General features: G+C 42.5%; 1 protein-coding gene across 3 annotated transcripts in view; it reads right to left on the bottom strand.

Moving 5' to 3' along the window:
* Positions 1–26,026, bottom strand: part of KCNMA1 (potassium calcium-activated channel subfamily M alpha 1) — a 655,726-nt gene extending 629,700 nt beyond the window's left edge. For all 3 annotated transcript variants that reach the window (XM_070752010.1, XM_070752011.1, XM_070752012.1), the window contains exon 1: positions 25,701–26,026. In XM_070752010.1, coding sequence (XP_070608111.1) covers positions 25,701–26,021 — 321 coding nt within the window. In that variant the 5' untranslated portion in view covers positions 26,022–26,026. The remainder of the gene's footprint in view (positions 1–25,700) is intronic.
* Positions 26,027–26,313: the final 287 nt, after the last annotated feature.

The raw sequence follows: 26,313 nt of genomic DNA, 5'->3' as shown, positions 1-26,313 counted from the left end.
TGATGAGGCGTTTGTAAGACGAGGTATCGCTGTATCTTAAAACATGATGCAAAGAATGAACTGAGTATTTTAAAATACACTAAAATACATTAAGCTACTGCCTGTCTCCACTTCCAAAAAAAGAACATCATTCAAGACCATATCTGATTATAGTTCAGCCTAATTTAAAGTCTTCAGAGTTGCCATGCAGATCAATCTTGGACAGCATAGCCGATCCCAATATATTTACTTGGTAGAGTGAGGCAAATATTCCCATTGGAATTTTTGTCAGGGTTTTGTCTCTAGAGCCAATGAGTTTAATTATCTGTTTGACTTTATCGGACATTTGTTTTGTTTGTTTGTTTATTGGATTTGTATGCCGCCCCTCTCCGAGGACTCGGGGTGGCTCACAACATAATAAAAACAGTATACTGTACACTATCAAGTCTAAAACCCAATTGATATAATTAACGAACCGCCTTCTACCGCACGAATCCCAGCGGCCGATAAGGTCCCACAGAGTCGGCCTTCTCCGGGTCCCGTCGACCAAACAATGTCATTTGGCAGGCCCCAGGGGAAGAGCCTTCTCTGTGGCGGCCCCAGCCCTCTGGAATCAACTCCCCCCGGAGATTAGAATGGCCCCCACCCTCCTTGTCTTTCGCAAGTTACTCAAGACCCACCTATATCGCCAGGCATGGGGGAATTAAGACATCTCCACCAGGCTTTCTTATATTTTATGTTTGGTATGTATGTGCTGTATGGTTTTTTAATTGTTGGGGTTTTTTAATATAATTTTATTATTAGATTTGTTCCATTGTTATACTGTTTTTATTATTGTTGTGAGCCGCCCCGAGTCTTCGGAGAGGGGCGGCATACAAATCTAATAAATTGAATTGAATTGAATTGACTCTAAAAACACTGGAGCTTTAAAATGATTCATTCACTTTCAACAACAAGCATACTTCACAGTTGTCGGCCAGAAGCTAGGGTCTATGGCGGCATAGATGGGTTTTCAAGTTCTTACAGAAGGCGAGGAGGGTGGAGGCAGTACAAATCTCTGGGGGGAGCTGATTCCAGAGGGCCGGGGCCCCCACAGAGAAGGCTCTTCCCCTGACTGACAGGATCTGGAGAAGGCTGACTCTGTGAGACCTAATCGGTCGCTGGGACTCATGTTGCAGAAGTAATCTTTATCATTTGCAATTATTTAAGTCAAACTTACATTGTCAGAATATGAGAACGGCAGAACAAGAGAGTTGGAGGAGACCTTGGAGGTCTTCTAGTCCAACCCCCTGCTCAAGCATTTTGGACAAACAGCTGTCCAATTTATTCTCTTCCCCCCCTTCCCCATTTAGGTCAACAGTAGGAGAAGCCTCAAGCAGAACATTGTGACTGCGGTAAATTGTATATTTGCCTGTTGGTGGCCCAGAATTGACCTGGGATAGTGTTTAAATTTGGGTTTAGATTCACACAGAGGTAGGCTGCTACAGTGTCACCCAGGTTCAGGAGAAACCAGATTATCTACGGGACCGTCTTCTGCCTTATGAATCCCAACGACAGATTAGGTCCCACAGAATCGGCCTTCTCCAGGTCCCATCAGCCAGGCAGGGCTGTCTGGTGGGGCCTAGGATAAGAGCCTTCTCTGTGGTGGCCCCGGCCCTCTGGAACTGACTCCCCCTGGAGATTCATACCACCCCCACCCTCCCAGTCTTTCGCAAAGCTCTGAAAACACGTCTCTGTCGACAGACTTGGGGACACCAAGAACTGTTGATATCCCTGGCCCATGAATGAAGAATGATGAAGAAGATGGATGTGGGTGTCTGTTTCTTAAAACGTTTAGGGGTTTTTAGAATTAATGTAAATTAGATGTTTATGTTTTAGTAGCGATATTTTTTAGTACATTTTAATATTTAAATATTAGATTTCTTCATAGAAACATAGAAGATTGACGGCAGAAAGAGACCTGCTGGTCCATCTAGTCTGCTCTTATACTAATTCCTGTATTTTATCTTAGGATGGATACATGTTTATCCCAGGCATGTTTAAATTCAGTTACTGTGGATTTACCAACCACGTCTGGTGGAAATTTGCTCCAAGCATCTACTACTCTTTCAGTAAAATAATATTTTCTCATGTTGCTTCTGATCTTTCCCCCAATTAATCTCAGATTGTGCCCCCTTGTTTTAGTGTTCACTTTCCTATTAAAAACACTTCCCTCCTGGACCTTATTTCACCCTTTAACTTATTTAAATGTTTCAATCATGTCCCCCCTTTTCCTTCTGTCCTCCAGACTATACAGATTGAGTTCATGAAGTCTTTCCTGATAAGTTTTATGCTTAAGACCTTCCACCATTCTTGTAGCCCGTCTTTAGACCCATTCAATTTGATCCATATCTTTTTGTAGGTGAGGTCTCCAGAACCGGACACAGTATTCCAAATGTGGTCTCACCAGCACTCTCTACAGTGGGATCACAATCTCCCTCTTCCTGCTTGTGATACCTCTAGCCATGCAGCCAAGCATTCTACTTGCTTCATGTATTGTATTCTTTGTTGTAAACTGCCCTGAGTCCCGGGAGAAGGGATAAAAACCCCATCGCACCTGACTGGCCCCTCCCACTCACTCCCAGGAATCTTCACGCAGCCCATTTTGGATGTGAGGTAAGTGAAGGGCCTGAGCAGAGGCTCAAAGTGGCTGGGGAGAGGCTTGAGGAAAGGTTATGACCTATAAAGCCCTTCATGGCATCGGACCAGAGTATCTCCGGGACCACCTTCTGCCGCACGAATCCCAGCGACCGGTTAGGTCCCACAGAGTTGGCCTTCTCCAGGTCCCGTCGACTAAACAATGTTGTCTTGCGGGACCCCGGGGAAGAGCCTTCTCTGTGGTGGCCCCGACCCTCTGGAACCAGCTCCCCCCGGAGATTAGAACTGCCCCCACCCTCCTTGCCTTTCATAAACTCCTTAAAACCCATCTCTGCCGTCAGGTATGGGGGAATTGAAACATCTCCCCCTTGCCCATGTAGTTTTGGTGTATGATTGATTGTGTGCTTGTTTTTTATATATTGGGGTTGCTTTTTTGGACTTTTTAACCTAAAACTGTAATTTAAATTGCTAAATATTAGATTTGTTACTATGTACTGTTTTTACCATTGTTGTGAGCCACCCCGAGTCTGCGGAGAGGGGTGGCATATAAATCCAATAAATCTAATCTAATCTCAAGAGTCTGGGGAAGGCGAAAAGGTGACCCTCGCCGTGGGGCAGGAGGCCGACTAGGCCACACCCACACCTACCCCACAACCAAGAAGAGAACCCGCTCCTGAAATTTTTGAAGTCCACCCTTGGATTCACAGCATCTTCTCATGCAGGACTCTCAAATGTGTGTCCTTTGCGCTTCCTGCCTTTCCTCTGGTGTTGACCGGTTGGCTTCAAACACAAGAAATAAAAAAATCCTTTCATTTCCAGGAAAAAACCCGAAGCCATCCACTTTTCTCTTCCCAGCAGAGAGAAGCAGCTGCAAACACTTCGCCGTGGCATCAGAAACGAATAATCATTAACCACATCCGCTAAGAATAAAGAGCAACTCCAGGCACTCCCTTGCCATCCTGGTGTAAACAAGAGTATATCTGTTCTTCCCTTCACCCGCGAACGTCTCCAGGCCCTTCATTACGGCCATCTTAAAATACGTTCCTCAAGTCAGCAGAAAAGCAACCCACATGAGTGGCATGCTGTTATCTTGTCTGGATGGCGAAGCTGGCAACCCAGGAAGGAAAATTAACCACCCAAATTTGGGACTTTAATGCAGGGATCTCCAAACCTGGCGTGCATAAGTGTATCAGTGTGCCTCTACTAGTTGCATGTATTTGAATATTATTATTTCTAATACTATTTTTCAAATTTTTGACTTTTGCTAGTATCGTGCATCTTAATATTATCATATCATTTCCGGTCACAATTCAAAGTGTTGGTTATGACCTGTAAAGCCCTTCATGGCATCGGACCAGAATATCTCTGGGACCGCCTTCTGCCGCACGAATCCCAGCGACCGGTTAGGTCCCACAGAGTTGGCCTTCTCCGGGTCCCGTCAACTAAGCAATGTCGTTTGGCGGGACCCAGGAGAAGAGCCTTCTCTGTGGCGGCCCCGACCCTCTGGAACCAGCTCCCCCCAGATATCAGAGTTGCCCCCACCCTCCTTGCCTTTCGCAAGCTCCTTAAAACCCACCTCTGTCGTCAGGCATGGGGGAATTGAAATTTTCCCTTCCCCTTAGGCTTATAGAATTTATACATGGTATGCTTGTATGTATGAGTGGTTCTTTAAATTGGGGTTTTTTAGATTGTTTTAATATTAGATTTGTTTACATTGTCTTTTTATATTGTTGTTAGCCACCCCGAGTCTTCGGAGAGGGGCGGCATACAAATCTAATAAATACAATACAATACAATACAATATCTTCACTTGACAGAACAAATAAAGAAATCTCCGGACTGATTTAACTGTTGTTCATAAAATCATACATCATAATTTACTCCCTGTCAGTGACTACTTCACCTTTAACAAGAACAACACAAGAGCACGCAATAGATACAAACTGAATGTAAATCGCTCCAAACTTGACTGCAGAAAATACGATTTCAGCAATAGAGTGGTCACTGCCTGGAACTCATTACCTGACTCTGTTGTTGCTTCCCCCAACCCCAAAATCTTCAACCTTACATGATCTACAATGGACCCCTCCCCTTTTCTAAGAGGTCTGTAAGGGGCGCGCACAAGTGCACTTATGTGCCTAATGTCCCTGTCCTACTGTCTTATTATCCTTTCTATTACTACGTTCTACCCCACCGCCAGACTTCCGCATTTTTGCGATGCTGCAGGGGAATCCCAGCATCGCAAAAAAGGGGCGCTTTGATGGCAACGGAAGTCCGGAGGTGGGGTTTTCTATGGAGGGGAGCCTCAGGGGAATCCCAGCATCGCAAAAACGGGTGCTTTGATGGCAACGGAAGTCCGGAGGTGGGGTTTTCCATGGAGGGGAGCCTCAGGGGAATCCCAGCATCGCAAAAACGGGTGCTTTGATGGCAACGGAAGTCTGGAGGTGGGGTTTTCCATGGAGGGGAGCCTCAGGGGAATCCCAGCATCGCAAAAACGGGTGCTTTGATGGCAACGGAAGTCTGGAGGTGGGGTTTTCCATGGAGGTATCACTCTATAGGTAAATTTGGACAATAGGACACTAGGAGAGGGACGGTAGGCACAATGGTGCATTTATGCATGCCCCTTACCCTCTTAGAAGTGGGGTGAGGTTGACAGTAGACAGTCTAAGGTTAAAGTTTTTGTGGTTTGGGGAAGTAACCACAGTGTCAGGTAGTATATTATTCCAGGCATTGATCACTCTGTTGCTGAAGTCGTATTTTCTGCAGTCAAGTTTCAAGTGGTTTACATTGAGTTTGAATCTATTTTGTGCGCTTGTGTTGTTGAAGTTGAAGTCAGGCGCAAAACATCAAGTCCACACACATGAAGGTCTGATTAAACTGATAGTAATAATAATTGATTAATAATTTATTAAACTTGTATGCCGCCTCTCTCCTGAAGACTCCGAAAACTCTCTGAAGACTCAGGGCGGCTCACAACCGCAATAAAACAGTACAATACAAATCTAATATTTAAAACTATAACTAAAAACCCAATATCTTTAAAAAAAACAATCAATACTATACAGTCACAACCACACATAACTCTTAATGGTCAGAGAAGGGGATACATTAATTGATGTATTGGCATACATGCCTATGCACAGCAATATTCTTAATTAACAGCTAGCCTCTGCTTAGATTAGATTAGATTAGATTAGATTTATTGGATTTATATGCCGCCCCTCTCCGCAGACTTGGGGCGGCTCACAACAATGGCAAAAAACAGTACATAGTGACAAATCTAATATTTACCAATCTAATTACAGTTTTAGGTTAAAAAATTCATAAAAGCAACCCCAATATATATAAAAAACAAACACACAATCAATCATACACCAAAACAACATGGGCAAGGGGGAGATGTTTCAATTCCCCCACGCCTGACGGCAGAGGTGGGTTTTAAGGAGTTTACGAAAGGCAAGGAGGGTGGGGGCAATCCTAATCTCTGGGGGGAGCTGGTTCCAGAGGGTCGGAGCCACCACAGAGAAGGCTCTTCCCCTGGGTCCCGCCAGATGACATTGTTTAGTCGACGGGACCCGGAGAAGGCCAACTCTGTGGGACCTAACCGGTCACTGGGATTTGTGCGGCAGAAGGCAGTCCCGGAGATAGAGTCAAGATACAGGTCAATGGAATTCAAGGGAGATTAGATTTAGTTCGCTTGTGACTATGTAGGGATTCTAGGCCGATTCCCTCTTTTGACTCCACCCTCAGGTTCTGCCAGCCCTTCTCCTACAATATTTGAAGTCCCATCTTTTCTCAGTTATAGCTACCCAACCCAGAATGGGGAGGCAGGTATGTTACAGGTGCCCTCCTCTTAAGGGGGTCCATCTGTTTGGGCCGTGAAGAGGTGGTCTTCTCCATAGTGCCTCACTCCCTGTGAAGCAATATTAGTCCTTTATGTTGACATTCCTTTGCAAGGCCTTGAATATGTGGTTTTGGTTGGCAATGGACCAGATTACCTCCGGAACCGCCTGCTACCGCACGAATCCCAGCGACCGATAAGGTCCCACAGAGTTGGCCTTCTCCGGGTCCCGTCGACTAAACAATGTCGTTTGGCGGGCCTCAGGGGAAGAGCCTTTTCTGTGGCGGCCCCGACTCTCTGGAACCAACTCCCCCTGGAGATTAGAACTGCCCCCACCCTCCCTGTCTTTCGTAAACTACTCAAGACTCATTTATACCGCTAGGCATGGGGGAGTTGAGATAGCTATTCCCCCTAGGCCATTACAAGTTATGCATGGTATGTTTGTGTGTATGTTTGGTTTTATAATAGGGGTTTTTAGTTGTTTTTATTATTGGATTGTACATGTTGTGTTTATTATTGTTGCTAGCCGCCCCGAGTCTGCGGAGAGGGGCGGCATACAAATCCAATAAATTATTATTATTATTATTATTATTATTATTATTATTATTATTATTATTATTTTGGCAACAGCTCTGGGAATGCCTTGGAAATATGGAGCCCATCAAATACTTGGTGCGATTGTTGTCACCAGTGGAGTGGTGGGTTTTGTAATCAGGACCCTATTTTTGCAAATTGTGAGTGAATCGGGCGGCCTTACAAATGTTCTTTATAAATAAATATCCAACCTTCCATAATATTGTCTCTTCTTGCCTGGCCTTGGAGCTTAATTTGTTTGCATAACGATATTCCTCTAAAGAGCCTTCATGCAGAAGTTAAGAGCTGAAGGGCAAGGAACATCCGCTGTTGTGCTTTGTTACCTACTTGTTATCGCCCCCACACACTGCAGGGAATGAGCCCCTCTGAATCTAGACATTTCCTCTTTGTGCCATTCATTCATTCCGGGAAATAAACCACTTTCTCCCTCCCTCCTTCTTTCTCCTTCTCCTTCCATGACATCAGAGCGAGAAACAAAAGAGCCGATTTCCCAAGGATAAGTAGATGAGACCATCAGGAAGAAGAATAGAGAGATTAGAGAATACCTCTGCATAGCTAGAGGTATAACAAGCAGGAAGAGGGAGATTATGATCCCACTATATAGAATGCTGGTGAGACCACATTTGGAGTACTGTGTTCAGTTCTGGAGACCTCACCTACAAAAAGATATTGACAAAATTGAACGGGTCCAAAGACGGGCTACAAGAATGGTGGAAGGTCTTAAGCATAAAACGTATCAGGAAAGACTTCATGAACTCAATCTGTATAGTCTGGAGGACAGAAGGAAAAGGGGGGACATGATCGAAACATTGAAATATGTTAAAGGGTTAAATAAGGTCCAGGAGGGAAGTGTTTTTAATAGGAAAGTGAACACAAGAACAAGGGGACACAATCTGAAGTTAGTTGGGGGAAAGACCAAAAGCAACATGAGAAAATATTATTTTACTGAAAGAGTAGTAGATCCTTGGAACAAACTTCCAGCAGACGTGGTAGATAAATCCACAGTAACTGAATTTAAACATGCCTGGGATAAACATATATCCATCCTAAGATAAAATACAGAAAATAGTATAAGGGCAGACTAGATGGACCATGAGGTCTTTTTCTGCCGTCAGACTTCTATGTTTCTATGTTTCTATGTTTCTACCCAATATTATTATTATTATTATTATTATTATTATTATTATTAATTTATTTATTAGATTTGTATGCCGCCCCTCTCCGTAGACTCGGGGCGGCTTACAGCAATGATAAAAACAATATATAATGACAAATCTAATAGTCTTAAGAAGATTTTAGACTGTGCCGAATTAGATATGATGACGAGACGGATAAATAATCAAGAAGAATCAGAATTTTATGATATCTGGCAGAAAGTATATATTTGGTGGGAAACAAGGAATAAGAGCTAAGCGTGTTGCTATATTATTTTGCATATTTGAATTTAGCGTTAGAATTGTATAAGACGGTAATTATTAGTATAAATATAAATCTCTTTCATCTCTTTTCTTTTTTTTTCTCTTCGTCTTTTCATAAAACTTTTTTCTTTTTCATATATATCTTTATAAATTTTGATATAGATTTAGATTTATATATTAAGATTGATACTTTTATTCTATATAACAATATGTATTTTACAAATAAACTTTTTATTTTTATATGAAGACTTCTATCTTGAGCGGAGCGACTGTAGCTCCACTAAGTGTTATATGTTTCGTTTGTTGTGCTTGTTACTTTGAAAAAACTAATAAAATATATATTTTTAAAAAAGAATCTAAAATAATAATAATACATTTAAAAAGTCTAAAAAACAAGAAACCCCAATATATAAAAACATACATACAGCCATATCATACACAAAAAAACCCTACATAGGCAGGGGGAGATGTTTCAGTTCCCCCACGCTTGACGACAGAGGTGGGTTTTAAAGAGTTTACAAAAGGCAAGGAGAGTGGGGGCAGTTCTAATCTCTGGAGGGAGCTGATTCCAGAGGGTCGGAGCCACCACAGAGAAGGCTCTTCCTCTGGGTCCCGCCAAACGACATTGTTTAGTTGACGGGACCCGGAGGAGACCAACTCTGTGGGACCTAACCGGTTGCTGGGATTCGTGCGGCAGAAGACAGTCTCGTAGATACCCTGGTCCAGTGCCATGAAGGGCTTTATAGGTGATGACCTATCAAAACAGGCTGGTCAACCAAGGTTATCTCTAAATTGAACGTCTTTAGCAGCACTCCCGTTGTCCCCAAAATAAGACATCCCCTGATAATAAGTCTAATCGGGCTTTTGAGTACACAGCAATAAGGCCAAGCGCTTATATCAGGGTTCAAAAAAATGTAAGACAGGGTCATATTTTCAGGGAAACACAAGAGACAGAGAGAGAGAGAGACAGACATAGACAGAGAGAGAGAGACAGAGAGAGAGAGACAGAGGGAGAGAGACAGAGAGAGAGACACTCTGTTTCCCCCAAAATAAGACATCCCCTGGTAATAAGCCCAATCGGGGTTTTGGGTACATGGCAAGCACTTATTTCAGGGTTCAAAAAAACGTAAGACAAGGTTTTATTTGGGGGGAATGTAGCCAATTAGTGTGGATATGGTTTTCATTCATACTATCTGGAAATCTTAGCAGGAATTCCTGTTCTACACAACTGCCTGGCTTAGAACGTTTTCTGCAACAAATGCATTAACATATTACAACGTTGATCAAATGAAATGTGTTTCCTTTATTATAGAATAGGCAGAATGCTCCATTTCACATTTATTCTGAGATTATAATTTATGACACACTCCAGAAACAGTCAGAGCAAAACTGAAACCTTTGAGATAGACGGATAGATTGATGTGTTTGTTTCTACCTTTTCACAGGACACTCCGGTCTTTGTAAAGTCTGAGAAGCACACCACAAACAACAAAAGGGGGGACATTACCACATTTGGGGTACTGTGTTCAGTTCTGGAGACCTCACCTACAAAAAGATATTGACAAAATTGAACGGGTCCAAAGACGGGCTACAAGAATGGTGGAAGGTCTTAAGCATAAAACGTATCAGGAAAGACTTAATGAACTCAATCTGTATAGTCTGGAGGACAGAAGGAAAAGGGGGGACATGATCAAAACGTTTAAATATGTTAAAGGGTTAAATAAGGTTCATGAGAGAAGTGTTTTTAATAGGAAAGTGAACACAAGAACAAGGGGACACAATCTGAAGTTAGTTGGGGGAAAGATCAAAAGCAACGTGAGAAAATATTATTTCACTGAAAGAGTAGTAGATGCTTGGAACAAACTTCCAGCAGACGTGGTTGGTAAATCCACAGTAACTGAATTTAAACATGCCTGGGATAAACATAGATCCATTGTAAGATAAAATACAGGAAATAGTATAAGGGCAGACTAGATGGACCATGAGGTCTTTTTCTGCCGTCAGTCTTCTATGTTTCTATGTTTCTCCTTAGACTCAGTTGGCCTTCTCCGGGTCCCGCCGACTAAACAATGTCGTTTGGCGGGCCCCAGGGGAAGAGCCTTCTCTGTGGCGGCCCCGGCCCTCTGGAACCAACTCCCCCCAGAGATCAGAACTGCCCTCACCCTCCCTGTCTTTCGTAAACTACTCAAGACTCATTTATACCGCCAGGCATGGGGGAGTTGAGATAGCCCTTCCCCCTAGGCCATTACAAGTTATGCATGGTATGTTTGGGTGTATGTTTGGTTTTATAATAGGGGTTTTTAGTTGTTTTTATTATTGGATTGTACATGTTGTTTTTATTATTGTTGTTAGCCGCCCCGAGTCTACGGAGAGGGGCGGCATACAAATCCAATAAATTATTATTATTATTAATTATTAGTATTAGTTGGGGGAAAGATCAAAAGCAACATGAGAAAATATTATTTCACTGAAAGAGTAGTAGATCCTTGGAACAAACTTCCAGCAGACGTGGTTGGTAAATCCACAGTAACTGAATTTAAACATGCCTGGGATAAACATATATCCATTGTAAGATAAAATACAGGAAATAGTATAAGGGCAGACTAGATGGACCGTGAGGTCTTTTTCTGTCGTCAGACTTCTATGTTTCTATGAGAAAATATTATTTTACTGAAAGAGTAGTAGATCCTTGGAACAAAATTCCAGCAGACGTGGTTGGTAAATCCACAGTAACTGAATTTAAACATGCCTGGGATAAACATAGATCCTTCCTAAGATAAACATACTGTATAAGATAAACATAGATCCATCCTAAGATAAAATACAAAAAATAGTGTAAGGGCAGACTAGATGGATCATGAGGTCTTTTTCTGCCGTCAGTCTTCTATGTTTCTATGTTTCTATAAACATAACAGTCAATAACCAGTTGAGTGGCTGCCTACCACGGTACTAAGGGACAAAAGCTCACTGATGAGTTTATTTGGGGGCTTATCAGCATGAAAGGAATACCAGGGTCAAACAATCCTCCAGAGAAAGGCATTCTAGAGCAGTGATTTTCAACCTTTTTTGAGCCGCGGCATATTTTTTACATTTACAAAATCATGGGGCACACCACCAACCAAAATGACACAAAATGACACCCTAAGATACTCTCCTCTCCTTTTCCATCCCTGTCTCCCCCCCCACCCTTGTGTGTGTGTGTGTGTGCATACACACTCTTGAACCATTTCCAAAACCAGGTGAGGGCTGGAGTTTTTTTCTCTCTTACTCTTTGGGTGCTTTTTATCATATGCTTTAAATCAAGAGTCACTTCTCTCTCTCTTTTGTTTCTCTCTCTTTCCTCTCATTCTCTGTCTCAATCATTTTCTCATTTCTCTTTTTTCCTCCCCTTTTTGCTCATTTCTCTCTCTCTCTCTCTTCCTTCCTCTCTTTTTCTCTCTCTCTCTTGCTTTCTTTCTCTCTTGCTTTCTTTCCTTCTCTCTCTCTCTCACTTTCTTTCTTTCTCACTCTTTCTTTCTCTCTCTTTCTCTCTTTTCTTTCTCTCTCTTGCTTTCTCTCTCTCTTTCTCTCTCTTTCTCTCTCTCTTGCTTTCTTTCACTCTCTTTCTCTCTCTCTTGCTTTCTTTCTCTCTCTCTCTCTCACTCTCACTCTCAGCAAAAAGTTGTGAGACCGGAACCTGAGCTTCCTTCTTCGCGGCACACCTGACCATGTCTCGCGGCACACTGGTTGAAAAACACTGTTCTACAGAATGGAATCCCAACTTTTTCAAGGTAGCTCCTAATGTCCCATGGGCCATGCCAGACGGCTTTATAAATATTAACCACCCTCTGAATTGAGCCCCAGACTATTGCCAGCCATATCTCAGAATAACAGTAATTCTTAATTAACCTGTTTCATCAGCCAACAATGTGGTCACTGTATTCTGGACCAATTACAGTTTCTGAGTCTACTTCAAAGGCAGCCCTATGGAGAATGCATAGCGGTAATGATGCCTTGTGGTGATCACAGCATGGAGTTACTCTTTCCAATGGCTTCCCAGTCCATAGGGGGAACCACTGTTATTGCAGTCGTGTGGGGAGGCTCCCTTGAACCAAAACTTCCACCTTCTGGGTCAGCAGGAGCCCTGAGTCACAGACCAACTCCAAGATGACTGGGGTTAGAGCAGCTATGGGGAACAACCTTCCCAGAAATAGGGAACAATGAATGAACCCACAGCTCCATGTTGTAGAATTATATCTGATTTCACTTCTCTCTGACTGATTTAAGACTTCCTTCAGACAGATAGATAGATAGATAGAGAGAGAGAGAGAGAGAGAGAGAGAGAGAGAGAGAGAGTAGATAGGTGGATGGATGGCTGGAGGGAGGGAGAGAGTGATTAGATAGGTAGATAGATAGATAGGTAGGTAGATGATTGATAGATAGATAGAGAGAAAGAGAGAGAGAGAGAGAGAGATTAGATAGATAGATAGATAGATAGATAGATAGATAGATAGATAGATAGGTAGGTAGGTAGGGAGAGAGAGAGAGATTAGGTAGGTAGATAGATAGATAGATAGATAGATAGATAGATAGATAGATAGATAGATAGATGTAGGTAGGTAGGTAGGTAGGTAGGTAGGTAGGTTTATTTGTTTGGTTGGTTGATTGATTGATTGATTGATTGATTGATTGATTGACTTCTATGCTGCCCAATCCCGAAGGACTCAGGGCAGCTTACAAAATAATATAATACAAATACAAAATGATACAGAGCAATAAGAAGAAGTCGAATATAATATCTAAAACTAAAACCCCGTAATAAAAAACCCCATTTGTTATTAAAAAAAAAAGACAGTCATAATCATATGCATACACACCATTCATACAGTTTGGCCATGAAAGACGTACAGTTCAAGGCTCCCAGGCCTGCCAGCAAAGCCAGGGCTTTGTGGCCTTACGGAAGGCCAGTAGGGCGGGAGCAGTACGGACATCAGGGGGGAAAGTTGGTTCCATAGAGCCAGGGCAGCCACAGAGAAGGCTCTCCCCTGCGGACCTGCCAAATTGCATTGCTTAGTCAATGGGACCTGGAGGAGGCCAACTCTTTGTGTCCTTATTGGTCTCTGGGAGGTATGTGGCAAGAGACGAGTCTACGGAAAGGGGCGCCATACAAATCTAATAAATAATAAATAAATAAATATGAATGGGAGAAAAGATATATAAAATATAGGAGAGACAATTGGACAGGGGATGGAAGGCACACTAGTGCACTTCCACTCGCCCCTTACTGACCTCTAAGGAATCTGGAGAAGTCAACCTTGGAAAGTCTAAAAATGTTGGGGGTTGACACCACAGAGTCTGGTAATGAGTTCCACGCTTCAACAACACGATTGCTAAAGTCATATTTTTTACAGTCAAGTTTGGAGCGGTTGGTATTAAGTTTGAACCTGTTGCGTGCTCTTGTGTTATTGCGGTTGAAGCTGAAGTAGTTGTTGACAGTCGTTGACTCTTACCTAGCCACCCCAAACTGAGAATGGGAAATATTTTAGATTCCAACCATTAGATTTGTTATTATATATTGTTTTTATCATTGCTGTGAGCTGCCCCGAGTCTACGGAGAGGGGCGGCATACAAATCTAATTAATAATAATAATAATAATAATAATAATAATAATAATAATAAATAAATAAATAAATAAATAAATAAATAAATACGCAAATGCTACCCATACAGTTGAAATCAAATGGTGCCCAGTTATTAGCTTTCTTCATAGATCTCATCATTTGGGGGGATGCACTCAATATTTCGGGGACAATATTTCCTTGTGGTGTTATTTCTATCATCTTTCCCCCTTACTTCCAATCCACACTGTAAACTAGGTGATGGCATATCTCCGGAGAAGCAGGAGATCCAATTGCTGAATGTCATATCATGACAGGCGCCTAGCAACCATATATATTTAAAAGGCTGGTGTGTGTTTTTATGTGTACCTTTGTGCCAGGAATAGCTGGAACAGAGCTTCTCTTCCATTCACAACCTAGAAAAGGTTTTTAAAAAAGGAAAAATGAAAATATCCATCCGCTGGCCTATTTTGTAGGGTCGTTGATGGCCTGTCAGATGCCACATGGAGAGCATTAGAACTATACAGGGGTACCTCTACCTAAGAACGCCTCTACTTACGAACTTTTCTAAGTAAACCTCTTTTCAAGAACCATTTTCCACTTACAAACCTGAGCCTCTGAAACTGTAACTGGAAAAGGCAGGGAGAAGCCTCCGTGGGGCCTCTCTAGGAATCTCCTGGGAGGAAACAGGGCTGAGAAAGGCGGAGAGAAGCCTCCATGGGGCCTCTCTAGGAATCTCCTGGGAGGAAACAGGGCTGGAAAAGGCAGAGAGAAGCCTCCATGGGGCCTTTCTAGGAATCTCCTGGGAGGAAACAAGGCTGGAAAAGGCGAAGATAAGCCCCCGTGGGGCCTTTCTAGGAATCTCCTGGGAGGAAACAGGGCTGGAAAAGGCAGAGAGAAGCCTCCATGGGGCCTTTCTAGGAATCTCCTGGGAGGAAACAAGGCTGGAAAAGGCAGAGAGAAGCCTCCATGGGGCCTTTCTAGGAATCTCCTGGGAGGAAACAGGGCTGGAAAAGGCAGAGAGAAGCCTCCATGGGGCCTTTCTAGGAATCTCCTGGGAGGAAACAGGGCTGGAAAAGGCAGAGAGAAGCCTCCATGGGGCCTTTCTAGGAATCTCCTGGGAGGAAACAAGGCTGGAAAAGGCGAAGATAAGCCCCCATGGGGCCTTTCTAGGAATCTCCTGGGAGGAAACAGGGCTGGAAAAGGCAGAGAGAAGCCTTCATTGGGGCCTTTCTAGGAATCTCCTGGGAGGAAACAGGGCCGGAAAAGGCGGGGAGAAGCCTCCTTGGGGCCTCTCTAGGAATCTCCTGGGAGGAAACAGGGCTGGGAAAGGTGGAGATAAACCTTCATGGGGCCTCTCTAGGAATCTCCTGGGAGGAAACAGGGCCGGAAAAGGTGGGGAGAAGCCTCGTTGGGGCCTCTCTAGGAATCTCCTGGGAGGAAACAGGGCCTCCACCCTCCCTGTGGTTTCCCCAATCGCATGTATTATTTGCTCTTACATTGATTCCTGTGGAAAAAATTGCTTCTTCTTACAAACTTTTCTACTTAAGAACCTGGTCACGGAACGAATTAAGTTCGTAAGTTGAGGTACCACTGTATTTTCTTTTGCCAAAAAGCATTCTTGCAAATTAAAAAAATCAACAAAGCATTCAGCATTCTTTTTCTTAGAATGGCAGGCCAGCCCCAATCATACCTTTCCTAAATGGTGCCACCACCAAGCAATGACAACCAATAGACCACACGCCTTTAGAATAACACTATTAAACAGTCGGGGATATTAAGGGGAAAAGAAATTGCCAGTGACACCCACAGTCCTGCTGAAAAAATCCAAAAAAGCACGAAGCATTATCTGCTTAAGGTCGAACCAACCCACCAGAAAAGAATTAGCAAGGAACTGGACTTTTTTAGACTTGTTTCATTTGGTCAGATATGAAGCAGAGAATATAAAAAAGAGTCATACCAAAAACGAAAGGATTCCCCAGAAGGGCTGAGCTGTTTCTCTTCCCAAACCCCATAATTTTCCTTACAATGTGTCTTTTCGCTCTGGTGGCGTATTTTGGTTTAAACCCACATGTTCCAGGACAGAACGGAGGCTAACGGACATTGAGTTCTCAGTCCCTTCTCACCTCATCCCACCACACCACACAGAAAAGCACTGTACTCCTTATCCGCAGTGCTACACCCAGGTTCCTCCTTAACAAGCCGTCACGAACAAAAGGTTCATTTCACACACACCCAAGCACGTGCGCCTGCTCTCCGAGTAAAATAATGCCGGAATTCAGGACTAATTAGGAGAACATAGTCAACGCATGAGGAACATGATCAGCAAAACCGACAGAAACCTAGCAACTGAATATCTTAGGAAAGAAGTTACAGCTGGGTTATCACCCCAGCTAAATCTTACTGGGAAAACAAGAAACATAAGCCAAGGATTTGTTTGCCTGCTGTTTTTTTTTTTAATTTATTTTATTTATTTATTCTTTGTCCAATATACAATACATATGGAATGAAATAGACATTAAGTAGTATATATAGGGACAGTAAGTAAAAAGAAGAGGAGTGGATGAGAGGGAGAGAATATATAGGATATATGAGAAAAGGAAAGATAATTGGACAGGGGACGTTAGGCACATCAGTGCACTTATGTATGCCCCTTATTTATAAATGATCTTTATTAAACATATACTTTAAAAAAACACAAGAAAAACAAGACATAACAAAGGTACATATAATGCTTAAAATAATTCCCTCAACACTGTCAGACTTTCTACTAAATCTGCACTTCTATTCTACTAGTTTTTCTCATCATTCCTATCACCCATTTCCTCCCATGTTGACTGTATGACTGTAACTTGTTGCTTATATCCTAAGATTTTTATTAATATTGCTTCTTCATTGCTTATTTGACCCCTATGACAATCATTAAGTGTCGTACCACATGATTCTTGACAAATGTATATTTTATTTTATGTACACTGAGAGCATATGCACCAAGACAAATTCCTTGTGTGTCCAATCACACTTGGCCAATAAAAATTCTATTCTATTCTATTCTATTCTAATATCACGATCATATGCATTTTTTAAATTAAACCTGATGTGATCTACTTCAACGGTTTGTAAGTTTATTGAACTAAGTAATAATAATAACAACAGAGTTGGAAGGGACCTTGGAGGTCTTCTAGTCCAACCCCCTGCTTAGGCAGGAAACCCTACACTACTTCAGACAGATGGTTATCCAACATCTGCTTAGAAATTTCCAGTGTTGGGACATTCACAACTTCTGGAGGCAAGCTGTTCCACTGGTTAACTCTTCTGACTGTCAGGAAATTTCTCTTTAGTTCTAAGTTGCTTCACTCCTTGTTTCGTTTCCACCCATTGCTTCTTGCTCTACCCTCAGGTGCTTTGGAGAATAGGTTGACTCCCTCTTCTTTGTGGCAACCCCTGAGATATTGGAAGACTACTATTCTGTCTCCCCTGGTCCATCTTTTCATGAAACTAGCCATGCCCAGTTCTTGCAACCGTTCTTCATATGTTTTAGCCTCCAGTCCCCTAATCCTCTTTGTCATTCTTCTCTGCACTTTTTTAAGAGTCTCAATATCGTTTTTGCATCGTGGCGACCAAAACTGAATGCAGCATTCCAAGTGTAAGTATTCCAGTATTCCAAGTAAATGTAAAGATTTTCCTGTCCAGTCATGGCCGGCTTTAAGGCACTGTACTCATTTCAGTTTCTTGGCCAAGGGAGACAGCATTGTTGGAAGACAATTTCTGTGGTCACGTACACTAAAACTGAATAACTAGAATAACAGAGTTGGAAGGGACTTGGAGGTCTTCTAATCCAACCCCAAACCATTTCAGGTGGAATGCTCATACCTTCCCACTGAAGTGCTATCTATTTATCTACTCGCATTTGCAGGCTTATGAATTTATGCATGGTATGTTTGTTTGTATGGATGTTTAGTTTTATAATAAGGGTTTTTTAGTTGTTTTTAGTATTGGATTTACATGATGTTTTTTATTACTGTTGTTAGCCGCCCCGAGTCTACGGAGAGGGAAGGCATACAAATCCAATAAGTAAGTAAGTAAGTAAGTAAGTAAGTAAGTAAGTAAGTAAGTAGGTAGGTAGGTAGGTAGGTAGGTAGGTAGGTAAGTAAGTAAGTAAGTAAGTAAGTAAGTGCTAGGTTAGCAAGAGCTAGGGCAAGGAATGAGAACCCAGGTCACCAACCAGAGCTATCAGCTCTCCAGCTGACAAGCTCAACATCTTTAACCACCAAGCCACCACACCCCCAAGTGGCCTGAGGTTGTTTTATTTAATTAGCCATTGGTTTTTTTGCCTCTATACTGAGAAGCAGAAATCCAAAACTAGTGGAAAAGAGAAGCATGGGACATCAACTACTGTAGCAGGTTCACTGGTTCACAGTTTGGAAATGTTTTGCTCCTACACACACACACACGAAAGAGAACGGCCACCTTGGGTGACATTGCCTGGGTAGGAAAAAAGATAAGTTTAGGTACTTCAATAAGGTAATTCTAAAGTTGAAGTTGGACTAGGAAGCCAAAATAATGTCCCAGAAGTCAACAGTGGCATGCCACTTCCACATTATACCAAAAAATAAAAAAATAAAATCTGGAATCAAGTTCAATGTGAGTTAACCTAAGCTCAATTAGATAATATGTAATAAGATGTGTATTGTGGAAGAAATAGGCACTCCCATTGTTCACAAAAGGAGACCATTTCAATCCTATCAAAATCAACAGGACCATCACTAGTGATTATAGGCTGCTAGACATATACTCTGATCCAGGAAAAATCAACTATTGCCTGAAAAATCAACCCTATTTGGAAATGACACTCAACACCAACAACTCTAAAAAGACCTGGTTTACTTGAAATGTATTTAATATAAAGCTATCCAAGTTAACCTCCATTGCCACACCTTGTAATGAATGTAATATTTATTCATTAAGGTAATTACTTACGTACTACATAAATAAGCACTTCCTCCCCCCCCCCCTCCCCTGCAACTTTAAAACTCCTTCCAGCCAGCTTCCTAGTATCCTAGTTCTCCTGTCGGGTTCTCTGGTCGACTCCTCCCAAAAATTCACAGGTACAAATTTCAGACACACACATCTTTGAAAATTCAAAACAATGTTCTTTATAATGAAAAGTCACTTAAACCAAGCCCTCTTTTTGTATAGCAAAGAGCACTCGTCTCCAAACAAACTGGTAATTTGTACAAGTCCCTTATCAGTTCTGTGATACTTAGCTTGCAGCTGTGAGGCAATTCACAATCCTTCTTCTTTCATAAAGTGACACACACTTTGCTCTGGTTTAGTTTCAAAGCGGGGGAAAATCAGCACACAAAAGGTCAAAGTCAGTAAAGCAGTCACGAAACACAACGATCAGATAATCCTCCACAATGGCCAAACCCACAGGCTGCTCTTTATAGCAGCCTCACTAATGACCACAGCCCCACCCAAGCACAGGTGGCCTCATTTTCTTTGATAATAATCTCTCAGTTGTTGTTGCCTATGCATCGCTCTCCGCATGCGTGGCTGTATCATTAACTCTTGTTCTGAATCCAAGGAGGAGCTAGATAATTGATCTCCTTCTGAGCTGTCTGCCCCACTCTCCTCCTCCCTGTCACTCATGTCTTCTTGGTCAGAGGAGCCTTCATCATCAGATTCCACCGGGGGGCAAAACAGGCCTGCAGCATGTGGATGTCTCCCCCACATCCACAGTCCTTGGGGCAGGAGCAGGGCCAGAGCTGACCACAACACTAGTCTTGATCCCTAGTCATTTTCTCTATATCACGCATGAATTTATAGACATTAATCTTGTCCACTTTTCAATTGTTCTCCCAAAATTAAAGATTCCCAATCATTTCAGCCTTTTCCTGTTGGTATCACTTCAACCCCTTTATCCTTCTAGCTGAATTTCCCTGATACTTCCCTAACTCTACTAGCACCTTTTAAAAATATTGGAAGAAGGAGAAGACAGTATTCCAGATACAAAATGCACCATAATAACCATATCACTTTAAAGTGATGACAAAGCTCATAAATTAACCATGCAAAGACTCAGCATCTCCAACTCAATCAAGGAGCACATTGAAACTCCAAACCCCAATGAAACCTTTGTCACCGATCCTGTTTATTTCCATAGGGACTTCCCTAGTGGAAGGCCACCGTACATCAATTCTGCCCAGGAAATATATTCAGAATATTACAATTCCAGATAAAGATTATGGATTGATGGAATGATACGTGGAGAAGCTTGAAAAGCTCAAAATGTTGGCCTCAACAGTTGTAGGTGATTTCTCTTTTCCCTGTCATTTTTCAGTAGGCATCTGAACAAGTTGTTGTTGTTGTTGCTGCTGCTGTTGTTGTTGTTGTTGTTGTTGTTGTTGTTGTTGTTATTATTATTATTATTATTATTATTATTATTATTATTATTATTATTTAGATTTGTATGCCGCCCCTCTCCGCAGACTCGGGGCGGCTCAAGGCAGTGATAAAACAGTATACAATGGCAAATCTAATATTAAGTCTAAAATAACAATTTTACCATTAAAAACCTAAAAAAACCTTATATAAAAACATACACACAAACATTCCATACATAAAACTACATAGGCAAGAGGAGATGTCTCAGTTCCCCTATGCCTGATGGCAGAGGTGGGTTTTAAGAAGTTTACGGAAGGCAAGGAGGGTGGGGCAGTCCTGATCTCCGGGGGGAGCTGGTTCCAGAGGGTTGGGGCCACCACAGAGAAGGCTCTTCCCCTGGGTCCTGCCAGCCGACATTGTTTAGTCGACGGGACCCGGAGAAGGCCAACTCTGTGGGACCTAACCGGCCGCTGGGATTCATGCGGCAGAAGGGGGTCTCGCAGTTATCAACACAACACCTTTGTCAACCTGAAATTTACTTGCTTTTCCAAGCACTTCTGAAAACTTTCCACAATTACAGTCTCAGCTAGAGTTGATTGCAGGCAGGAAAGAGAAATATCTCCCCAAATGCTTCAATCTGAAGTCTAATCAACCGAAGGAAGGTTTTATTCAAATCTTTCTTTGGAAGGAAAAAAGGAACTGGGTCAGAGTGAGGGAGAGGAATGTATTAATTGAAGAAACCAAATGAAAAGTGAACTGAGTTGAATTTTACACCCCAAGGACGTGCAAATATTAAGGAAAGAGAGTCCCATACCATCTTTGAATTTACAAGTTGGGATTGCTTTTGTAGAGTACCTTGTATCTTTCAAGTATCTCTTTCGTACATAGAAACTGTGGCAAATAGTAACATTTGCACTTCTCCTTTTCCTTCCAAATAATAGACAACATTTTTAATTCTATACTGGTCTGAGTGAACTAGAAGACCCTTATTTGGAGTCTGTATTAATTGGGAAGGGGTGCCGAGTGTATTAATTTATTTGTTTTACTATTTGTTTGTTATTCAGGCAGGTTATTCAGGCAGGTTATTCAGGCAGGCAGGTTATTCAGGCAGGTTATAAATCTGTTGTGGGATTCGACAGTAAAAAAGCAAGAACAAATTAATTGTTATTTATTAGAAGCTTTTTTTTTTTCGTTTGTGGGTTTTCGGTAGGTGGGGGAAGGCAAGACACGACAGGAGAAGATCCCCTCCCAATCATGTATTCTTCACCCCCAACATTTCATTCGAAGGTTGTAGCAGTGTATGTCCTTACACAACTACATTCATCCGTGTATGTCCTTACACAACTACAATTTGACACACAACTTCCCTTGGAATCTGGGCTTTTTCAGGATCACAGTGTCCTCAAATTGATAAACAAGGAAGGGAAAGATGGCTGTAAGGCTCTATTTAGGGACCCATCTCCAGTCAGCTTAATTCAGATAGACAAATTTGTTCCTTAATACTAAAAAAAAACAAAAATTCTAGTCAAAGAAGAACAGTATCTCATGGAAACACAGGAGAAAGAGATGAACCGTAGCTGTTTTAGAAAAAGCCCAAAAATTATCAGCAAGAAGAAAAGTGAGTTTTATTTGTAGCTAAGGCTGTAACCCTAAACACCACAAAGTCCTATAGACCAGTGTTTCCCAACCTTGGCAACTTGATGATATCTGGACTTCAACTCCCAGAATTCCCCAGCCAGCAAATGCTGGCTGGGGAATTCTGGGAGTTGAAGTCCAGATATCTTCAAGTTGCCAAGGTTGGGAAACACTGCTATAGAACACAGTAGGGTTTGGACTTTGGGTGATGTGGCATGCTGAATCCTTCAAATAACCATATATACATGGAAATGACCCAAGCCAGTCAGTCCAGCTTATTATTTCTGAACAAACATGAACATGTCCAGGATCGGTGACAAAATTGCCCAGTACCCATGTTCATTGCAAGTTGAACAGTATTCAGTGGCACCCCAAGGGACAATCGGTGACATATTTCGGTATACACATCTAATAAATAAATAAATTTCACATCTCTAAGTTTCTCGCCTGCCTGCAAAAAAGGAAGCAATCTCAACCATGGCCGTTTGGTGACTCCCCCTTCCAAATGCTGCCCCTATCTTTCTCCACCAAGGACTCCAGAATTACCAAGGATTCGGGATAACCTACCTCACAGGGCAATACTCTTCATATGAAGAGGGAACCCTTGAGAAAGGTGAGCTGATCTAAAACCTGAAGGAAATATAAAGGCACTAAAAGCAGAGCAGAAAATAAAAGGCAGACTGGGGAAACGAGTCACCTTAACCTCCTAATACTTCTGTCTACTTTCCTGGATAGCTTGTTGCAATTAAAGGTGTACAGCAATTGTGATTTGACAACAACAATGATCTGTAACATGCCTTGGTTTTCCTTTTGAAGGATTAAAATTACATCCTTACCAAATAGATTCCTGGGAACTAAAATGAACTACAGTGTTCCCTCGATTTTCGAGGGTTCGAACTTCGCGGAAAGTCTATACCACGGTTTTTCAAAAATATTAATTAAAAAAATACTTTGCGGGGTTTTTTCCCTATACCATGGTTTTTCCCACCCGATGACGTCATATGTCATCGCCAAACTTTCGTCTGCCTTTAATAAATATTTTTTTTAATAAACTTTAATCAATAAACATGGTGAGTAATAATCTGAATGGTTGCTAAGGGAATGGAAAATTGCAATTTAGGGATTTAAAGTGTTAAGGGAAGGTTTGTGATACTGTTCATAGCCAAAAATAGTGTATTTACTTCTGCATCTCTACTTCTACTTTGCGGAAATTCAACTTTCACGGGCGGTCTTGGAACGCATCCCCCGCGAAAAGCAAGGGAACACTTTACTTCCAAGATGCCTAAAAAGGCTCTTCTATTTTTTCTATAACAGGAAATGCTATAGAAAAATATAAGTGTACAGTAGTCCTTGATTTACAACCACAACTGAGCCCAACATTTCTGTCGTTAAGTGAGACATTTTGTTAAGGGAGTTTTGTCCCATTTTACAACTTTTCTTTCCCACAGTTCTTAAGTGAATAAATGCAGCTGTTCAGTTAGTAACAGGATTGTTAAGGGATTGTGGCTTCTCCGTTGACTGTGCGTGTCACAAGGTCCCAAAAATTGAACCCATGACCCTGGAACACTGCAACCGTCATAGATATGAACCACTTGACAAGCACCCAAATTTTGATCACGTACCAATGAGGATGCTGCAGAGGCTGTTAGGTGTGAAAAATGGTCACAGGTCCATCCAGTGCCGCTGTAACTTTGAACGGTCACTAAATGGTTTGTTATAAATCAAGGACTGACTGTATCAGTTGGGTTAACTCATGGCTAGAGGTCCATTGGTCATTCTGGTTGGTTATTCTCCAATATGTCTATGGAGATTCTCAGTCATCCAAGTCACGGTTGTCCCAAAGGTGTTTTTTCAATGAGGCCGCTGGGATTTTGGGCTTTTCCTTGAACTTTTTCCCTTCTCATCCAAGAAGCTTCCCCAGCTCTTCCCGGCCATCCAGTCAGAGCTGAAGAAGCTGCTTGGTTGAGAAGAGAAACGTCTTCAAAAGAAAAAAACAGAAAGTGCTTCATGGGGAGGAGCACTTTTGGGACAACCCTGATCTGGATAGGATAGGGTAGGGTACAGTAGGGTATGGTAGAGTAGAGTAGAGTAGAATATAGACTAGAACAGAATAGAGACTAGAGACTAGAAAAGAGAAGAGAAGAGAGAAGAGAATAGCATATAGAATGGAGAATAGAATAGAATAGAATAGAATAATAGAAGAGAAGAGAGAAGAGAATAGCATATAGAATGGAGAATAGAATAGAATAGAATAGAATAATAGAAGAGAAGAGAGAAGAGAATAGCATATAGAATGGAGAATAGAATAGAAGAGAATAGAATAGAGAATAGAATAGAAAAATAGAAGAGAAGAGAAGAGAGAATAGAATAGCATATAGAATGGAGAAGAGAAGAGAGAATAGAATAGAAGAAGAGAAGAGAAGAGAGAATAGAATAGAAGAAGAGAATAGAAGAGAGAATAGAATAGCACATAGAATGGAGAATAGAATAGAAGAGAATAGAATAGAAGAAGAGAAGAGATTAGAAGAGAATAGAGAATAGAATAGAATAGAATAGAATAGCATATAGAATGGAGAAGAGAAGAGAGAATAGAATAGAAGAATAGAAGAGAAGAGAAGAGAAGAGAGAATAGAATAGAAGAAGAGAATAGAAGAGAGAATAGAATAGCACATAGAATGGAGAATAGAATAGAAGAGAAGAGAATAGAAGAAGAGAAGAGAGAATAGAATAGCATATAGAATGGAGAAGAGAGAATAGAATAGAAGAATAGAAGAGAAGAGAGAATAGAATAGCATATAGAATGGAGAAGAGAAGAGAGAAGAGAAGAGATTAGAAGAGAAGAGAGAATAGAATAGCATATAGAATGGAGAAGAGAAGAGAGAATAGAATAGAATAGAAGAATAGAAGAGAAGAGAAGAGAGAATAGAATAGCACATAGAATGGAGAATAGAATAGAATATGGAATAAGAATAGAGCAGAATAGAACAGAACAGATTACAGAATAAAATAGAATAGAATAAGGAAGAATAGAATAGAGAAGAGAATAGAGAATAGAATAGAACAGAACAGAGAATAGAATAGAATAGAATAGAATATGGAATAAGAATACAGCAGAATAGAACAGAACGCAGAATAAAATAGAATAGAATAAGGAAGAATAGAATAAGGAAAAATAGAATAAGGAAGAATAGAATAGAACAAAACAAAACAGATGGCTGAAAACCTCCATAGAATCAGAGTCAAAGAAGCTTCTGGTACGAGGAGCCCAAAAGTCTCCACAAAGAAAAAAAAAAGGAAGTCCCGTTGGAAGAAGGGGGGGAGGACCTTCGGGACGATTCTTCTCCAACAGTGTGTCCGTCCACAGAGGGGTCCTTGGCCCGCTCTCCCTCTGAGCTCCCAAGAGATCCCCTCACCCAAAACGAGGCAACACCGCGCACACCATGGGGGGCTAGTCAGGGGTTCCCTAGCTGGGTGCTGAGAGCTCTGCCGGAGGACCAGCCAGCTCAGAGAGCAGAGGAGGAAACCCACCGCCGCCCCCTCCTCTCAACCTGGAGCGAGGAAATATCAACCCAGGGCGTTAAAGGGGGTAGGGGGTCGCCGGGCCGCCTTACCTTCTCCTTCCCCCCGCAGTGGCAGCAGACGGTCCACAGGTACTTGAGGGTCCTCCAGAGCAGGATGATGAAGAGCCCCCCGAAGAAGGTGACCATGGACGAAGCCAGGAAGGCCCACCACATGCGCTGCCCGCTGTCGCAGGGCACGTCCATGGTCATGGGGATGATGAGAGCGTTGGACGCCCGGGCGGGCGCCGACGACGAGGCCGTGTTGAGGGGGCCGCTCATCCTAATGTTGCCGCTGCCGCCGCCGCCGCCGCCGCCGCCCGAGTAGTAGCTGCTGGAGGAGCCGCCGCCGCCGCCGCCGCTGCCATTGGCCATGGCTAGCACCGCGCCGGCGCTCCGGGAAGCCGCGGGAGCCGATGCCGAGCCCGGTGCCGTCGCCGGCCCCGGCTGCGAAGCCCATCCCCGGCCATGATGCCGCTCAGCCCCAGCGCCGCCGCCGCCGCCGCCCGCCGGGGCGCCCTGCCTCCTCTTGCCCCCCTCCCTCCCCTCCCTCGCGGCCCCTCCCACCCGAACGAAGCGGGGAGGGGCCAAAAATAATAATAAAAATAATAAAAATAAAAAAGCGCGCCCGCCGCCTCAGCCGGCCCGCATCTCTTCCCACCCCTCC

This window comes from Erythrolamprus reginae, chromosome 5 (assembly GCF_031021105.1).
Source record: "Erythrolamprus reginae isolate rEryReg1 chromosome 5, rEryReg1.hap1, whole genome shotgun sequence".
Lineage (NCBI taxonomy): Eukaryota > Metazoa > Chordata > Lepidosauria > Squamata > Dipsadidae > Erythrolamprus > Erythrolamprus reginae.
The sequence above is the reverse complement of the archived record's forward strand: the minus strand, read 5'-3'. Positions and strand labels throughout refer to the sequence as shown.